This window comes from Lycium barbarum, chromosome 7, assembly GCF_019175385.1.
Source record: "Lycium barbarum isolate Lr01 chromosome 7, ASM1917538v2, whole genome shotgun sequence".
Lineage (NCBI taxonomy): Eukaryota > Viridiplantae > Streptophyta > Magnoliopsida > Solanales > Solanaceae > Lycium > Lycium barbarum.
In genome coordinates, this window is record NC_083343.1 from 126,562,202 (window position 1) to 126,582,874 (window position 20,673).

Consider the following 20,673-nt stretch of genomic DNA (forward strand, 5'->3'; position numbering starts at 1 on the left):
ACACTTCCTTCGCTCATACTACTTTTCTCGCGTTCTATATCAACTCCTAATATTCATAATATTATTCGCAATATCATGATCGACAATCGTCATTTGCGTACATTTGGCAAAATCCACCATTTTCCTCTAATTTTCCTTTATTTCTACTTCTAGCTCATCCTTGCGTTTTCATGCATTTAATGCTTGTTTCATGATAAGAACATCATTTATAAAGTATTTGTATTCACAACACTTCAATATTCATAGTTCAATTCCACTATCATTCCTTTATGTCACTATTCACTCAATAATGACCCATTTCTATGTTCTTCTACATTTCAAGTGTCTAAGCTTTCCAATACTCCAAACAACATGGAATAATCATGAAACTTACCTTGGATGATGGTTGAAAAATCCTTAAGTTGAGATACTCCAATTAGCCACAACCCTAGTTCCACCTTCTTGGGAATTTCTTGACTTAGAAGATCCTTTGATGTGTTCTTATACTTGATTCCATGAAATTAGTGTTGTTGGTCTTTATATTCTCTTTAATTCTCTTGAATTCTTGTGGAGGAATTATTTGGAATGTTCTAGAGGTCTCTTGAGTTGTTGGGTGAATAATGAAGTAATATGAAGCCTAAGTCCCTTTTTAAAATCACAAAATCTGATCTTTAATGAATTCTGGTCGGGGTGAACAATGGTCATAAACCACCATATACGGACCGTATTTTGATTTACGGTCCGTCCACTGTGGTCGTATTTAAGCATCCGAGAAACAGAAAGGTTGGCTGGGGATTATGGCAATTTACGACTGAGGTTTACGGTCCGTAAACCAGTTTACGGGCCGTCCTCCAAGTCGTATTTAACCATTCAATGATAAAAAGTTTTGGCTGATGGACATGGTAGTTTACGACCTGGTTTACGGTCTGTAAACCAGTTTACGGGCCGTAAACTGGGTCGTATTTAACCATATTCAGCATTTACAGAAAGTTGAGATTTTTGACAAGCTGGAGGACGACTGCACTATACGGTCCGTAAATCACTTTACGGGCCGTATAGTGCCATATACGACCACTGTGCTGGAAAAAAAATCCGCGACTTTCTTATTTCCAAAAATTCTTAATTAGCCATTCCCGACTTAATAAAACATCATTCACTCAATTTTTCATCATTCCACTCATCATACAAGTACGGCGAAATTTCCGAGGTGTAACACAAGCTTCCTCTCAAGCCTCCACACAACGATCACAAGCCTATGGTCCAGATATTGGTCATCAGGAAGATCCAGTGCTCAGGCCCTTAATTATCTCTGAGTCACAAACAAGATTGAAGGCAAGAAAGCTACAATTGAGGCCACCAACTGGTACAAGAAGAATTTAGTTTACTGAAGGTGCAGATGGAGTGTCAATGCCTAAAGACTTTCCTTATTCACCAACTAAAACAACTTTGGGAGGTAATGCAGCACTTATACCCATGCAGCTTGAAACTCAAGCAAGAAGAAAGAGGAAGAAGATTGGATCAAAAGGGAAAGAAGCTGATGTACCAGAATTTGATGTCTAACAAGATGTGTTGCTACTTTTTGTGATGGATGTTGTGTACCAAACTATAAGAATTGGGTACCTTTTTGTACAAATGTGTAATGATGGTTGATGGACAACTTAGTTTATCTTAGTTTAACTTAGTATTTGTAGATGATGGATGTGAATAACAATTGCTTTTTTGTGAATTCACTGTCACATTTGACATGTCGACTGTTGACATGTGAATGTGAATATGAATTTCAGGTGGAAGTGTTGCATTGTTAAGCATCACCTTTTGTACAAAACTATTGGTATCATCCTTTGAATGCAATGGTTTATTCTCCAGAGTTTCTTGGTAGTTGATGTTTCTGTCCAGTTTTGGCAGTTGCTGTCCAGTTTTGGCAGTTAACTAATGTTTGTTGAATGACAGTTTCTATAAGTGTAAATATGTTGAATTGTATTGAATTGTGGTCAAGCATTTGATCGGATAGTTTAGAAAATTTATGTGGTCAAATATTTATGAGGTAGTTGGGGGGTATTAGCTACTTATTAATGGTGGTCACTAAATGGCTTTGACTCACAAGTCATTATAAATAGGGATGGGCAGTTCACTCACACACAACACTCAGAATCTACTACTTTCCATTTCTAGGCAGCCACTTAAACAAATATGATCAACCTTCTAGTGAGTTTTGAGAAGAAATTGACAAAATCATTTGTTGACAAAGATGATTTCATATTTCCTAGTAATATTTCCGAATTCATTCCAAATGATACCGTGGAGCATTTGTTCTTTATGAAGGGATTGCGTACCATATGACATATAAAGTTGGTGCGTATAAGCGACTCTGTCAAGGTTGGAAGGAATTTATCGATGCTAATGGACTTAGAAAAAGAACTGTATTGTGTTTTCATGCTTATGACACTGACGAGCACATAGCCTTCTTTGTTAATGTGAAGGAGGAGATCATAGTGATAGACTAGATCTCCGTGTTTCTTTTTAAGTATTTTCTTTATGAAATTTCTTTTCGAATTAAATCAATGCAATCTTGGTTTAGTATGTGTATAAAAATCAGTCTTTGTAAGTTTTTGTGTGAATGTTTTGGTTATGAAATCTGATGTGAATTTGTATAAACTTTGGTGCGTTGTTTTAGTAGATGTGTGGATTTTTATGTTTGGGCTGCTGCTGTTGTGAAGTTTCACATAGTTAAGGGTAGATTTGTTTAGACACGCATAGTGTAGGGGCATAACTGATTCTATAAAAACAAAATCGACTGCAGATTTTTTGGGCTGCAGATCATGTTTCTCTATTTTTTGGGCATTGGTCTTGTAGGCATTGTTTCAGAAGTCAAGTAACAATACGGCACAAAAAAACAGAACTACAAAAGGATCAAACTTAAGACACAAAAACAAGAACATCAAAAAATTTGCAACTAAACCATTACATTACAATATGGCATAATGGAACAAGAACATGAAGGCTCAAAAACATTAAGGATCAAACTTTCATTCCATTCCAAACATCAAAATATTTGCAACTAAACCATTACATTGCATTGCATTGCATCTAAATAACACAACTACAAAAGCCACAAACCAAATGTTCCAACCATTACATTACCTTACCTTACTATACCTTACATTACATCAATTTTTCAAATCTTCTCTCACAACATGTAACAAGACACAAACCAAACAAAGCAACCCAATAATACAAGATAAACTTTTCCCCACAAATTCCAAACACTCCCATCAATAGAAGAAGCATCAACCACATCCACTACTTCTTTAAAATCTTCATTATCAATAGTAGAGGAAGCCTCAAGCTCATCCACTACGTCCCTAAATGTCTCATTATCGATAGTTGAAGAGTTGGCCTTAAGTTCATCTACAATTTCTTTAAAATCCTCATTATGAATTGTTGAAGAGTTGGCCTCAAGTTCATCAACAATTCCCTTCAAAGCTTCAAGTTGAAAAGAGTCAACTTTATCTTTCAAAAGCTTGTTTTCATTAATAAGAGCATCATTTTGCCTCCTAAAAATATTATTTTCACTAATGAGAGCATCCTTTTCAGATTTTAATTTTGTTGATCACTTGGATAGCTCTTGCTGAAAAATTTGATCTTCCCAGAACCAGTATCCACAAGATAATGGCTGCAACCAAACATAAAAATAAAGACAAAAAGAAATCTATCGCAAAAGAAATTACATGATGAAAAAGAGAAGAAATAACTTACATCGGGCTTATTACACCTGAAAAAGCGTCAACCGGGATTATTTGGAGTCCACGAAGTTAGATGGAGTGTAGCAACTCCACATCCACAAACCCTACCATGGCTCTTTGAGGAACTCTAATTTTGCGACATTTCATTAGCAGTAATATAGCAAAATCAAGCAATAGACCTAAACTACTTAAAATGCCACTCAATCTAAGGGGAATTTACAACTCTAATTTGAGAATAGGAAAATCACCATTGAAGATGAATGTAAGAGGTGAAGAAGACAGAGAGGGAAATGAGGGGGAAAAGAAAGAAGCGAATGGGTTATATTTGGTGTGTGTGTGGGGGGGGGGGGGGGGTCGGGTTATTTTGGGGCGGGTCGCGGGTTTGGGTGGAAAAAAAGAGGGATCCGACTTTTAGTGGGTTCTGATAGTGTAAGGGCATGTATAGCCCATATTGTAACGTTAGGGGCATGGGCGGACTGACCTTTAAACGACGGGAAAATCCGTGTAATTTTGCATAGTACGCGAGCATATATGGACCTTTTCCGTTAAATTTATTCGAATTTGCTTTTGTTCGTGGGGTGGGATTGGCCAATCTTGTAAAGGCAATGTATCTTCAAAATTTGACCTATTAGGTAAACCCTCCAAGTCTAGTAGTTCCAAGGGGACAGGATTTCCTTAAACGAAAAAGGAGCTATATAGTTGATGTTGACTGAAGTGAGTGTTTTTCAAAGTGGAATTGAACGGTATTTAAAGGCTTTGTAAAGTAGGAAAAAGTACATAAAAGTAAGCAAAGCAAATGATAAAGGTATTTATGCACACGAAGACCTCTTTCTCTATCTTGCAGTGAGTTGCAAGAGTATAGGCTTAATTTGGTAAAGAACACTCTGTGATGCCATCTCAATTGACTATTGAGGTAAAAATGGACCAAAGATTTTTGGTAAGCATCACTCATTCTTAAATAAAGGTTTTGGGTTCAAATAATTGAGAAGATGAGGTTTTCATCAAGTGAATTTATAATCTACTACGTATACATTAAAAAAATAAAAAAATTGACCTTATATATACTATCAGGGAAGAAAGTAGAAGTCTAGATACATGTTCCATCAAACCCAATAAATTTTGCTCAAACTATTAATGTGTATTAAGAAACTTATTAAATATATACATATATTAAATTTAAAACTAATTATTTGCACTTGATTATCGTTCTAAAATTCAAAACCAAAAATCCTTGCTCTGGCTCAGTATCCGATTTGATTTTCCGACACAGGGGATTTTGATGAACCTTTTCTGCTCATCTAGCTCTACCTTTATATCCGAGTCATGAGAATAAAGTCACCTTCGATATATAAAATTTAGTTCTTTCCTACTTAAAGTGAAACTTTCTGACCCGAAATTGGAGTACTCTGACTCTCGAAACAAATGCCCAATACCGGGTGGAAAACTTTATAAAAAAATGGATATCTCTGCCTCTTTCTCTTTCTTTCCTTTTTTCTATCGTACGACGAGTTGCAAGACTTTGGCTTAATTTGGTAAAAAATGTACATTTGTTGATGCCATATTGCCATGTCATTGGGGTTCCAAGTGGACCGAGGCTCCTGGTTTTCGTTATAATCAACTTGTAACAAGACACTATGGGCAGTGGTTTTTTGCTTTTATCTTTTTCCCTTCCATTCCTTTTGTCTCAGAGCGAGACAAACTAATGTGCTCTTTTTTGGGTAAATGCAGGGCATAAATATGAATGAAATTTGCTGACTTGGAAAATAAGCTTAAGGATACTGAGCATTTTCTGCTGACAAATTTAAACCATATAGTTTATCTTGTAATTGTTTCTACTTATTGTTACTACCTCTTTTTCATTGTTTTTTTAGGTGAGGGTCTATTAGAAATAACCTCTCTACCTTCTCAAAGTAGGGGTAAGATCTGCATACACACTACCTTTCCCAGACTCCACATGTGAAATCATACTGGGCTTGATGTTGTTGTTGTTGGTCTAGTACTTTCTACTGTATCAAAAAAATAAAAAATAGATATAAATTAAAGAAACTCTTATCAACTTCGTTGTGAAAGAGACATATTCCTTCCTGTCAGATCAATGGAATTTGTTTGATTAAAAGAAAGGGATTTGACGGATGTTACAAGATTAAGTTGAAAGATACCTAACAAGTTATATACTAGCAGTATAAAATTACTGTTAACAGGAATAAGATAGTTTCAACCATGTATATATAATTATTTCCTAACATAAAGAAAAACAATTCTTATAGCAACATGTCTTGAATAGTATTACTACAAATCTACAATAGTTTTCTTACTTTAGTGTCATAGTCTAATCTCACAACACATATGGTCTACTTTGGTCCAACTAGGGGTGGCAAAACTAGTTCAAACCCATTTGACCCGCCCATGCTTTAATGGGTTTGGGCTCGAGTGATTTTGAAGATGAGCTGATTTGGGCTAGTCCAAGTTGACCCATCACAAATCATCAACCCAAATTGGCCCATCAAATGAGCCCAAATTGACCCATCAATTGTTATCCATTCATAAGTATAAAAGCTTCCAAACATGATTAACTTCTTTTTTAATTATAATTTAAATTTATTTTTGTAATTATTTTTATTTTTTAAATGTTTATTTTTAAATTTTTTTAGAAAAAAATATTTTTATGTTATTTTTCATTTAATTTTTTTTCCTTATTTTAACTTTTTTACTGATAGTGTTTATTTTAAGTTTTAAATTACTTTTTCCTGAGGGTCTACTTATCTATTTTGTTTAACTTATTTTTGACCCACCCATGTCCGACACATGTTTGCCACTCTTAGTTGTGTACAAGACAACTATAAAAATATATAAATAAGACAAAGGGGTAAAAGAGAGGAATCTGACAAAATCACTATTCATTACGTCAATTAACATTTAATTTTCTTTTGATTTACTTTTCGGAATAACTTCGAATATAATTTATGCACCGAATAACTTGTGAGGAAATATTTATGGTGAATATCTTTATTATTTTGAGTAAAAGCATATGTTTGAGTTTTTTTATATAAAAAAGTATTTAAATTTGATTTTCAAAACACTGTTTATTTAGAAAAGCATGAGCTAAAAAATATTTGCAACCAAAGAATATTATTTTTAGTTTCTCAAAATTTTGAAAAAGTGGGTTAAGTTGGGCTGGTTGGGTTATGACCTTTCATTTAGCCTATCTTAACCCAGCCCATCTTAGTCCAAATAAGCTTTGGACAGGGTTGGGCTTTGACCCATTTATAGATTCAGCCCATCTTGACCAACCCAACTTTAGCCCAAATAGTCCATTTGCCACCCCTAGGTCCAACTGACCTCGCGAAATTGTCCCTTAGGCACGCCATCATCGAGCTCAAAAGCGCACATATAGTATTTGAGCTTATGCTATGCCGCCTTATTATGCTCTTCACTTTACTCTACATTCCGATGTATGATCCATTAAGGTATCACGTGTACCTAGTCTTCAAAAGCCTACTATTTCTTCTTTGACCCATTCTCCTCAGTTCGCCCTCCGTCATGGCATCACATAAGTAAATCTAGAGTATAAACGTGTTATTCATGTTACTGCTCCACAAAACTAAGCTAAACTAAACAAGGGTATATTTCTAAAGAAAACGACACATACACATGCAAAAGATTCAGTTTGAGGAGAAGAAAATGATGAAAAAGCTTACTAAATATAAGAGAAAATTAATCCTTAAAAATCATAGTGGAGAGGCATTTTCCCTGGAAAAAAAAGGTTACAGACAAATACAAAGCAAGTTGTTCTGTTGTGATGTCTAATCAAAGTCCCATACTCTAATGCTTTTTCTTAAAAGGTCAATTAAAATTTCAACGAGTGGCAGTGGCATTACTCTTTGAAAATGAAGTGACTCAACAAATGTTATACTTCCCAAAATTGGAAAATATTCTTCCTATGCATTAGCTTCTTTTTGGTATTTTTGATTACATTAATTTTCTGACAAGCACCATGATCTGTGTAAATTTTTATACTAAGTTTATTAAAAGCAACAAGGCCATGTGGGGCCTTTTTGGCAAGCTTAAATAGCAGCCATATTTTCTGAAATTAACATCAAAATTTTCATATCTTCATTCCAAAAAAAAAAAAAATGATATAGAAAACCATTTTGCTTAGTGCATTTTCATTTCTATATTGAACTCAATTATTTTGTTCAATATGGCCTTATTATCATATCACAAAATCATTTGTATGCTTGTTTTGTACATATTTCTTATTTCTCTTGTTCTTCAACAATTTGAGTTGGCAGATGCATCAAGATTTTCAAGATTTCCTCCACCTCCTCCGGTAAAAATTCTGTCATCTAATTATGATTTTTCATTCAACAGTTCCAAGAACAAGTATGAAAAAAAGGATATACCGCCTGTCACTCCCGGACATAGCCCGGGAATGGGGCACGATCATCCTCCAGGTGCCTCGTAAAAATTGGCTATAAGCTGTTCCTCTGGAAAATGCATTTATATTTATATGGATATGAAGGAAGAGAAGAAACAGAATCAATGTAGTACAAGGTAATAGGATTTACAGAAGTACTACAGAATTCTTGTTCTTTCTCTTTTTCCAAGCTAGGGTAAGAAAAAGAAAAATGAGAGTTTCTTTTATTTCTTCTTCTTGTATCATTATTTTTGTGTCCTATTTTTATCCTTTAAGTCTTTTTTTTTCCTTTTTCCAATGGGATGTAGAGAGTTTGGATTGATTTATTATCATGGCACAACTTATATACTACGACCGTTTGCTATCAGTATCCAATATGTGAATTTTGTGAGAAGTTAAATATTTCTGATGAGGTGGTCGAAATTGACTACTGTGTTTGTTAGCTAGAAACAATTTTCCTCTCAGAAGATCATTCATTAAATTGTCTATAATTGTCAATCCACATTGGAATTAAGACTCAACTATAATTGAATCGTATGACAACAACGAATACAAGGCTGAAAAAAAAGGTCATGGACGATGACCGAAACGGTCGATATAAAATGTAACGTATATGCAATGACCTCGCATGTCATGAGCCAACTCCCCTATAGCGCAACGACATACAAATAGCTCGTGCAATACTCATAGATACTACAAGCTAACCTTCTATTATTCCATGTTTCTTGGCACGACCTTGTGCCTAGTTAAAGTGAAGCTCACCTTGTGTTAGTCTTTAACTAGTGAATTTAACTGCGCTTTGCGCGGTTTTTAATTTGATAGTATTAAATTTCAAGTTCTTGCACACTTCGATATAAATTCAAGTTAACGGTGGTAATTCAACAAATATTTTTAAAAATTTTCATAATTATCTATGATAAACTCATATTTAAACTACTCATATAAACTACAAGTTCATTACGTAAAAAAATAAATTTGTTCGAATTAAAAATTAGCTACTGGAACACAATTCTGTTTTTTTGTATTGAAAATAAAAGTATGACAAAATTAAGGGAATACAAAAGCAACTTTTACCACTATTTTCCTTGTTATGTTTCTATTTCGCCTCTTTCCTTTCTTCCCTTCTCTTCTCTTCATAGTTTTCTTCTAGATTCTTTTTTTAAAAAAGTTTTTTGCATTTTTTTTAACACGGTTTTCCACACTTTTTGTTCAAAAATCATTTTTTCCAGATTTTTATAGAAATCCAAATTTTCAGATTTGGAAAAAAAAATCCACTTTTTCCTATTTTTTTTTTTAAAGTGTCCTAAAAATAAATTCATGGAAATCTAAAAATTTTAGGACCAAAAAAATCAATTTCCTAATTTAAAAAAAAAAACCATTTTTCTAGATATTTTATTTTAAAAAAAAATAATTTTCAATTATTTTTTTTTAAATTCAATTTTCCAGTAATAAAATGTCATGTGTAATTTAAATATATATTTTTTAAAATTTAGTATCGACCATTAGTCAAAGGGCATAAATGAGCTAAAAAGTTGAATTGAGAGATATTTTTAGCAAAATAGATGAATGAAGGGTATTTTTAGACCTTTTCTAATAGTGCAGGGGTATTTTTGCCTTTTTCGTTAAATTTTTAACAAAATATTTGGGAGTTGACTAAAAGGGCACCACTTATGCAAACATAATGTATTATTAATGCTTCATGTAAAAGAACATGTATGGTTTTAGGTCCAAACCCAAAGATAATGTACTATTTTGGTCTTTTTCTCGTTTAATTCCCCCTGTTGAGGTATTTTGCGCATGATTTTATTGACAATATTTTTCAAAAATAAAGATTTATAAACCTTCTAATATTTAAATGGTTTGAGAAATAATGACAATAAAAGAAATAATCAACTAATATCTATACATGAGAGAATATTCTTTTCTAACATTCATATTCATGGAAAAATGATCATCCCCTATTTAAATGTTTTGAGAAACAATAGCAATAATTAACTAATATTTATACGATGAGAAATTTTCTTTTGGACATTCCTATTCACGGACAATTAATCATCCCCATGACCACCCACGAAAAAAATATAAGAAAACTAACAAAGGAAAAATTAAAATAATGAACAAAGAAGAAATGAAAACTAAAAATCTAAGGGGAGCACATATATGATACATACAAACTGAAATTAAGCCGTATAATACCTAAATTACACAAAAAAGAGATACCTTTGCATATCGTAAAGAGTTAATCTCACTTTACCCCCCCCCCCCCCTCCCCCCTCAACGGGAAAGACTGCCCCCCTCACATATTGAATGAGAACGGTAACCCTCCTATCCAATATTTTTCAGTGAAAATCTTTTATTTTTAAATAATTTTTTTTTGAATTAAATACAAAAATATATAATTCTTATTATTGTCTCATTCACCTATTTCACTTAACAATTTCCTCCAATGCACACCAGATTATACTAGGATTTTGATGAACTTATTATTGCGCATAGTGTTTTCGTCTAGTGATAAGAGAATAATTCTTGCAATGCTTTTGACAAATGAGGTCATATTGATTCAATCATCTGCCAAAGGAAAAAGAATTTGTAGTTAATATGTTGTCAGTATTATTTATAGACGAAACATTAAATTTTTTTTATGTACCTTTCCAGACCCCTGGCATAACTACGATGATCAACAATTCTTTCTTATCAGAAACAAAATATTTAGATCACAACATAATCTGGCCAATTCAAAAATGTTCTAGATCAACGAATTTTTACAAACACCACTTTTTATCTTTTAAAAAAAAATTATTTTAACTCTCATAGTGTAATTCATAATATAGAAGACTAGGCAATAGTGGGGTTATGCAAAAATAGCCTAAGATATGGAAATCCTCGAAAAGCTTTACAAGTACTAGTATCCTCAATTTATGTGCTTTGGAGGAAATTATTAAGTGAAATTGTCAATAAAATAGGTGAATGAGACAATAATAAGAATTATATATTTTTGCATATAATTCTAAAAAAGAAAAAGAAAAAGAAAAAAAATGTTTATTTAAAAATAAAGGATTTTCACCGGAAAATATTGGATAGATGAGTTACCGTTCCCATTCAATATGCGAGGGGGGCAACTTTTCCCGACCCTTAAATGTTAGGAGGGTAAAGTGGGATTCACTCTATCGTAAATTCTATCTAGCCATATATTTTATTTTTGGTGGAGATACGTGACGGAAGTGAAGCATAGTCAAAGGAGTACCAAAAGAAGAATCTTCAAACTGACCACAAAATAATTTAGTAATAAATCTGCTAGCCAAATTGTATCCTATATATATATATATATATATATCAAAAAACAATTCATTAATTAAATAAAGAACAAAAGCCAATTATAGGTTGGTGCTAGATAAGGCAACCTGGAATACATAAGGGAGGACAAGATATATAGTCTACAAATAAATAGATTCTGTAGCATAAGTACATCTTGATTTAATTTGGACTAATTAAGGAGAAGAAGAGAAACCTCCTCCATCTCAGCCGTGCATAGGGAAGAAAGAAACTTGAGAGAAAAGGGTGCTTGATCATGACTCATGCGTAATATTGAAATTTATCACAGAAGTTCCAAGAGAAAGAGGATGCTTGATCACTCGTCAATAGCCATTCCCCATTTTATCAGCGGTAAGGTTTCTTTTTGAAACGGTTATAGAGGGAGGGGAAAAAGTGCATTTAAGAAAATTAAGAGGTGTAATTAAGAGAATTAAGAGAGTTTTTTTTTTAATATATAGCACATTAAAAAATGAGAGAAAAGTTCAAAAAAAGGAGAAAAAAAAGATAAATGGTATTCTAGGCCATAGAGAGGTGCCACATCACCTTATCTATGCCTAGTTTTATATTATATATAGATTTGCCTCAATGGTGGAGGCTTAACACCAAGCCTCCAACTATTTCATGTCAAGGTTCCAAACCTTAACTAGCTAGCGTACTTCTGGCACGCATCACAAATGTTGGCTGATCTTGTCTTGCGCATACTTAAGGGACAGCAACGGACATTGCCTGTTCCTCTCCTTGCATTGAGTGTCAGTCTTGCACGCACAACCCACTCCTCAAGCTTGACACCAAGAGTCTAGATGTGATCTAATGCCAGCTCTTTGATCAATCATCATTTTGGACTTTCCAAGGGCGGAGCTAGAGCTTCGTGTACGGGTTCAGCTGAATCCAGAGCTTTGACTCAAACCTTATATTTGCGTTTAAAAATTCACTTAACATGTATAAATAATTTGTCAAGATTCATTTCTAGTACAAGTTGTTTACGGTCATACTCACAGCTGGAATCCAGAAACACGTGCCTTGAATGGAAAATTAAACCTCAATCCTAGCATTCCCTCTCAAAGGCATTTTCACCACAAATTTACCCACTAATTGGGGTCCAATTGCCCTCAACTGTCAATAATCCTTTGCCTGTTTGAAAATGACTAATGGTTGGCCCATGTAAATTTCAGTTCTTTCAACCACATGCGAGTGATTTGGGCTAGCATTGGACAGATAAAATTCACAAATAACCACTTTTCAGTCACGTAATTCAAAAATTACTCCTATTTCATGAAGTTTGAGATTCTACAGGTGAAACTCCATAATATTATCATGAAATTTTAACTGTGAAATTTCAAACACCATATATAGCAGTGACAATTATTTAGTTATACTACTGAAAAGGGACCACCAAAGGATGTGGTGAAGCGAATAGGGTTGCTCCTCCCTTAATCAGAGGGCTCGGGTTCTAGCCCTGGGTATGGAAAAACCTTGGAAGGGAGCGTTTCCCTTGAATGGGACCTTACGCGGCGCGAATCCGAATATAGTCGGGCTCCAATGCTGATACCGGATACCGGATGGATAAAAAAAAAAAAAGGACTAACCCATGCTAATGCTATTACTACACAATTTCCTTGTTTGCCTAAAGCCTTAGGCTCTAGGTTTTATTGTGGGCTGAGGTTGTAACTGTGGGCTTGTTAAGGGTTACAATACGACTTTTCTCGGGTCATTTGGACTTTTGTTCCTATTTTGTGCTGGTCTTTAATTTTTGTCGTCATACCTTTTTGGGAAAATAACATAGAGTACCTACTTAAGATTCTTTATTACAAAATATATAAATAGTTTTTCTTCTTTACAAAACATAACGATATTTTACGAGACATGACGAATCTTCATATTTTTTTTGGTTTCTTTTGAATTTTTTAAAATTAATTTAATTTAAAAAAAAACATTTTAATTTTTTTTTAAAAATTTTAAAAAAAAATTATTTTTAAAAAAATTAACTTTTTTATTTTTTAAAATTTTTATTTTATTTTTTAAAAAATAAGTTTTTAAAAATTATTAATTTTTTAAGAGGCTTAAAAGATAACTCAAATTTTCGTGTATGAGAGCTGTATGAAAATGTTTGAAACTTTTTAGCGAAATTTTAAGCCTTAAGCAGAAAAAAATTATCTTTTATTTTAAAAATACATTATTAAAATATTTTTCTCAAAACAAAAAGTAAAAAAATATTTTTTAAAAAAATTAATCATTTAAAAAACTTAATTAAAATAATATTTAAAAAAATTAAAATAATATTTTTCCTTTCTAAAAGAAGTTTGTATGAAAGATGAAAATTCGTTATGTTCTGTAAATTAAAAAGTTTCGTCATATTCCGTAAATATTTTTCTTATTATGTATTTATATGTCATTCATACTACTTTTTTTGCGGGATACAAGTTTATATTTTCGCATCATAATATCCTATTAGTTATGCTCCATGCCCTTAAAAAACTTATGCTCTGCTAAGTTCAATTTTGTAGGACAAAAATTAAAAAACCAACCCATTTGAAGAGAAAACCGTGCAATTTCTTCACTTTCCTTTTTTTAACCTTCTATTGTGGACTTGGCCTCCAAGGTGTACATCGGACGAGGCAAATAGAGTCCAATATGTAAAAAAATAAGTAGTCGTTTGGCCATAAAAATTATTCACTTTTTTTCGATTTTTTTTTCACTTTTTTTAACTTTTAGGCGTTTGGCCATAAATATTCGGAATACAACTCCGGAGTTGTATTCCGGAATAACAAAAACAAGAAAAACTTGTTTTCAAAATTTTTTCACTTTTTTACACTACATTTCACCAAAAACTACAATTTCAAAAATTATGGCCAAACACAACTCCAACCTCAAAAATTCCAAAAAAAGTGAATTTGTTTTTGGTATTTATGGCCAAACGGCACCTAAGAAAGTGAGGCAAAAAGAGTATATTAGAGCATAAATCTTGCTTCCTCTTTCTATTGTTAATTAATTCTCTCACTTTTGGTTTCCTCTTTTGAATCAAATAAGAAAAAGGGAATATTTTCCTCACTTTCTATTCTTTGCTAATCGAAAGTTTTGCTTAATAGTTAAGGTGAGACCAACATGGAACATGCCGATTCGTTCACTTCTTGTTGCTTCTGGACAAGGGTAGCTCTTCACAACCTAAATAGTGTTGGTAAAAATTTATGTGCACCCTATGTTTACATTATATAACTAAGTAAGCAAAATTAGACGAATAGAAAAAGGGAATATGAGATTACCATAACAGATGGGTCGGATGAATGTTGGGTTGATATTATCCCTCTCGGATTAAAATCTCCGTATCCATATTTATTTTCAACTCCCTGAAACATTTTGTTGGTTAATACAACCTTCTTCGTCTCTAGGTGTCTAGGTATCTATAGTAAGAAAATGAGTATATGACACATGTTATACATATAGGATTGACATTAAACACATTTAATTAATTAATGTATATTCTTACCGGAAATGATAATTTAACTATAGTAAATTAGTGTATGATTTGGTGTAAAGATCGAGTACGAGGAAGTCTTAATGATCAATGTTTCCTTAGCTTATAACTCTACAAAGAAATTGCCTTATAGCTCACTAATAGAGTAACTAGAATAAACTAAATATGAAATATTATTTAGATAAAAAACACAATATATATTATTTATTCAAATCCAAGTCAAACAGGCTTATTATATTTCCAAGCCTAGAAAAATAATTAAGATTTTTAAATAATTGTAGAAAATAAGAGAAATAAATTAACAAATACGTAGTAGTTGGCTTTTTTTTCAAGCCAGATTGATGATTGCTTCTTTCATGAATCTCATTACATTCTAAAGAAATTCCAGTGTGTACAAAATACGTCATTGATTGTTAGCATGGCAGCACAAAAAAAGGAAATTAACAAGATGAGAAAAAGAAGCCTTATTTTCTCCATGTTCTTGCAAGAGAGGGAATAATTATAAGTGAATGACAATACTAATCCCTAATTAAATAAACACCAAAATTATCTTGATTTGGTGCTACTGCATTCTGGGCAACCATAGTATGTAAATTAAAGAAGAACCCAGGGAGATTTAACATATAGTATACAAATATATAAATGTAAATTAAAGAAGAACCCAGGGAGATTTAACATATAGTATACAAATATATAAATGAAACAAATCTATCTATACAGAATATTTTGATCACGGGTTTACGTAGCTCCGCCTCTGCTTATAAATTAAACATATGCTTTTATCTATGATTTGGTGCTACATTTTGGGTAAACAGTACTTCCATTTAATGGTAACTTAAGCTTACAATTAAGGTGCAACCAGAACTTAACAGAACCAACTATCCCTACTCTCCACCTAGTTCTTGTACTTCCTTTAAGATCAAGAGCCACTTGTCTCTGACTCAATGCCAACTCAGCAATTTCTCCTTCTTCCGGAGTCAACGCGATCGACGTTGACTCCACAGGATAATACAGTGGAATTGAGCTATTTCTAGCTACATCAAAAGGGTCAGATCTTAAATAAGCCACTTTCACACCATCGAACCATAGTGTATAATATGTCTCATAAAAACTTGCATGGGCTTTTGCATTGTCATTTTGAGCATTGATGACAATTGAGAGTTTGATTGACATGAGATTAGACATGTCATAGGCGAAATTGTCCACATTTGCACTTCTGACATACATTTGTGGAACTTTTGGCCTAACGACCATGTATCCGATGAAGACGACTAGGCCGGTGATGATCACGGATAGGGTTATCAAGGTGCAGAGTATGGCAACACCCCAGATTAAAGGGTTGGTGCGTCGTTCCGGGCCTAAAACTGGCTTTGGCATTGGGAGGACGAACAAGGAGAAAGTGAGATTGGCGTGTGTGGTTGATGATCTTCAAGCTAGCTGAATACCTATCTGATAGCTAGCTAGTTTTGTTTTACTATCTGCTGTTATTGTTGGACGGACGAGGAGGAGGTGAAATCGGCGTGTGTGTTTGATCTTCAAGCTAGCTGAATGTCTATTTGATGTAATTAGTCCTGCTCCACCATCTGATGTCACTGCTCTCGATGAGATATGATAGTTTGAGTAGGCAATTCTCCCTTTTTTAATGTTTTTGGGATTCATAAGCGATGCTATTGAATCTGCAATTAAAGAAATATCGTCAGTTCTTGGAATAAGAGATTTAGGATATTATGGTGGAGTGACAACATTGGAAGAAGTTCAAAGGGATTTTTCTCTCTCTAGATAGTGAAGGATATTTTAAAAGTATAAGAAGAAAGGTAGGTGCATGTGTTGAGGTACTTGGTTATAATTGGTGGAAAGGTTTTGGTATCTTCTTTCCCTTAAGGTAAAAGTTTTCTTTATCTAAACTTGTGTGTTATGCTTTCTCATCTTAGGAATGAGAGGTTCTTTACCCCTTAAAGGTGAAAATTTATATACCTAGCTTGCAGACAATTTCCAATGTCTGAAAAATTCAGAGTACTTTGCCACTTTTATTTGTTCTTAAGTTCTAACAGAATCTCAGCATGCATGTGTACTGATGTTCTTAAGTTCTTTTGTTTTCCTTTATTTCATTGATGAGAAATGATAGAAAAAAAGTTGTTCAACCAAAACAAAATCACTCCTTCCACTCCACTTGGTTTGACACTATTTTCTTATTAGTCCGTTCAAAAAAAATAATGACACATTCTTATATTTTCTTAATGAGAAGCTTTATAGTCATACAAATTCTATGACATGTTTAAGATCACAAGTTTCAGAAACTTTATAGCCCTATAAATATTATGGCATGTTTAAGACAACAAATTAAAAACCTTATTTTTTCACTTAAACTTTGTGTCAAGTCAAATTAAACTATATACTATGACATTCAACGTGAAATAGAGAGAGTACTATATCTCTGGATGGATTTGAATTTGGGCTTGGCTATAATCAAAGTGGAGATTTCATTTAATTAGACTTATAACAAAAACTTATTAGGGATTTATTTAGGATTATACGTTATTGAGTGGTGAGTTTAAAGTGGACAACATGATAGTGAAGATTCATGTTAAAGAATCAAGGTTGCCAACGCTATATATTATGACGGTTCGACTTTACTCGCTTGTTATTACAAGAGACAAACTTTCCATATATGGTATTGAAACTCCAATTGCCCAAATAATAGAACAATGTCAAGTGCAAGACAACTTAAGATGTGGAAGACACGAAATCAAATGTTACAAGTGGACGACCTAATGATTCTTCATCACAAAAGGATTAACATTCAATAGCCACCAAAATGATGTTTGAAACATAAGTCAAAATTGCATCTTGTAATGCTATTTGGCGAACGAGGCTAAACTGCATGTTGATATATATGCATCTAGCTAGACATATGAGCTAAATATTATGTTAGTATACTTCTTACAAGAAGTCTAAAGTGAATATTTTTAAGCTCTTTGATGCACAAGACTAAATTTTGTTTTACTTCTTATCTATATTTTTATAAAATTGTACATGGCACAAAAAGAAAATAGCAATAACAATAATTATGCTTCAATCGAAAATGAATTAAAGTCAGCTAAATGAATCATTACTTCTCCAAGAAGGTACTGTTACATTAGTTAGTCTTGATGGGTTAGCTTTTGAGAGGAGGAAGTTTAATTTGTTCTTACTTGTTGTTGGTAAAATACAAGAAAATAGAAGTGTTTTTAAATACTTTTTGTCTTACTTAGTTTGAATTATTTTGAGGAAGTTTTGACGGAAAATCAAAGTCTGGTCATATTTTGTTTGGATGGTTGTTACCTATTTTTTGTATGATATAGTATTGTTTGCTTTAAATATTATGTTTGTTTTGATCGTTATTTGAATTTTATTGTACCGTTTGTTAAAACATTATTAAACGATGGAATTTGTCACTGTAATGACCGATTTGGTGTGATTACGTCATACCTCTTGTTTCTTTATTATCTTTCCCTATATTTATTATTTAATAAACTTACTTTGCTCTTTATCCTACTTTTTCCAAATAATAATCATGTCCTACTTTCTTGTAATGTTATAAACTTATTCTTCATACTATTAATATACGCATGACATATAAACGATGAAGAATTATACAAGCTACTAGTTATTGGAGGCCCGTGCTAAGCCCGGGCCCAAACTCAAGATATAAAAATATTAATTTTTATTCAATAAGTACAATATGAGTCATAGTTTTTTATCGCATAACTAATTCAATGTAATTACAAGTTAATCATATCTTATTGATAAGTTTTTATAACTATTAAAGCCTTTTCGTCATATAATTAGGTAATTTTAACTATTAAAGTATGATAACTAACAATGTGGCGAAGATCATAGATTAAGAAATATTTTCGTATTTTTATGAATTTCGAAAGATAAGATTTAATACAAGTTCTACAAAAAGATTGATAAGATTTAATACAAATTCTACGATTTTTTTTTTTTTTGTGTCTTATAAAAAATAACTCGTGTATGCAAAGGAATTAAAGTTCAAACTGAAACCAGAATTGAAATATATAATTGTTTAAAATAGCACTTATCCATGAAAAATATCCTAAGTGATTTCAAATATTATGTACTAATTTATTTTAGGTAGACCCATACAAGAGTAGATTTTGATGTTCTTTAAAGAAAAACCTAAAATAATGTACGTCAAGAAGTTAGTGGCAGATAAGATAAACACTTCAAAAAACACATAAAGTAACAATCTCACATAATAATTAAAATTCCAAATAAGTATATACGCTTTCGGTATATAAAAGAAAATTTTTATTTTACTCCTTTAATAATATTTCAACTCTCACCGTTGATGAAATTGTTTACTTCAAACTTATTTATGTTTATCTTGAATTCATTTCAGGTTATAACAATGTATTTTTATTTTCACATGTTTTAGTAAAAAAATCATATTTTCATCTTCAAGAATCATCTAAATAACATAGTAAATTTTTCAATAACTCCAAGTTTATGTTAATATTTATAATCTTAGTATAGAGTCTTTACACAATTAACCTAAGAAACTTACAAGGATATTAGTAAATACAAATTCAAGTACATTAATAAAGAAAAAAAATTGAAATTACTGAAAATAATTCTAGAACGAAGCTAAGCACATATGAGCTCATTAAGGAAGTAAGATTTTGGAGGTTTAAAACATATAGAGAGGAAAAAAATATGGAGAGGAACATACAACGTGTGATATATTTAAATGTAAAATAAGACCTAATAAATGCTTAAGTTCGAAAAATCTTGGCTAGTTGTCTAAATTTATCAAAATGTATGAGAAAAAAATAAACTACAAGGTACTCCCTACGATCTACATTTATGATATTTTTATTTGGGTATATGTTAATAAATTCACTCATCACTAGAATGTAAGAGGTATCTTTACTAAATTACTTTTAATTAAATAGAACATATTTAATATGATTTCTTGATTATGCAAAAACTCACTTGTTAAAATAAGAGTAAATTTGAATTAACATCCTTTTTATTGTGTAAAAAAATATTTATTCTGAATTAAATATAAAAATTGAAAACACCATAAATCAGAGAAAAATATATATACTCCATCCGTTTCAAAATGTTTATCTGGGTTTGACTTGGCACGGAGTTGAAGAAAGTAAAAAAACACTTTTAAATTTTGTTGTTGTTAACTAAAGATATGTTGAATGTGCCAAAATGTCCTTTAATCATGTGGTTTTAAATATACTATGTAGAAAGTTGAAATTAAAAAATTATCAAATTTTTATTTTTATTTTTTAAATGAAGTAAAAAAAAAAAAGTAAGACAAACATTTTGACGGAGGGAGTACTGGAGTAAGAAATCTAATATAAAGGGCAAGAAGAAATCCTTAACTGAACAAAAAAGAAAGAAAAGAAATCTCTACCCAAATACAATGCACACCAATTATAGTGGGCCCACGGAGGAGTAGTATTTTCAGGAAAGGACCAAAAAGCAAATCCAATTGCTGCAGCAGCAGCCACGTGTAGCATCAAAGATTGAAAATATTTGGAATATTCTAATTTCGTCCCAGTGAAGACGACAAAAGGAGCACATTCAGTAGTAATATCAACATTATTTTTATTGAAATAATATACTCTCTTCGTTTCAATTTATATGAAATTATTTGACTGGACACGATATTTAAAAAAGAGGGAAGACATTTGAAATTTGTGGTTCAAAATAAGTCTTGAAAATTTGTGTGG

General features: G+C 32.1%; 1 protein-coding gene across 1 annotated transcript; it reads right to left on the bottom strand.

Annotated features, from left to right (window-relative positions):
• Positions 1–15,589: 15,589 nt before the first annotated feature.
• On the bottom strand, positions 15,590–16,830 carry LOC132602594 (NDR1/HIN1-like protein 12). Its single transcript, XM_060315405.1, has one exon. The coding sequence runs from the start codon at positions 16,298–16,300 to the stop codon at positions 15,707–15,709; it is 594 nt and encodes a 197-aa protein (XP_060171388.1). The 5' UTR covers positions 16,301–16,830; the 3' UTR covers positions 15,590–15,706.
• Between the last annotated feature and the right edge of the window lie 3,843 nt (positions 16,831–20,673).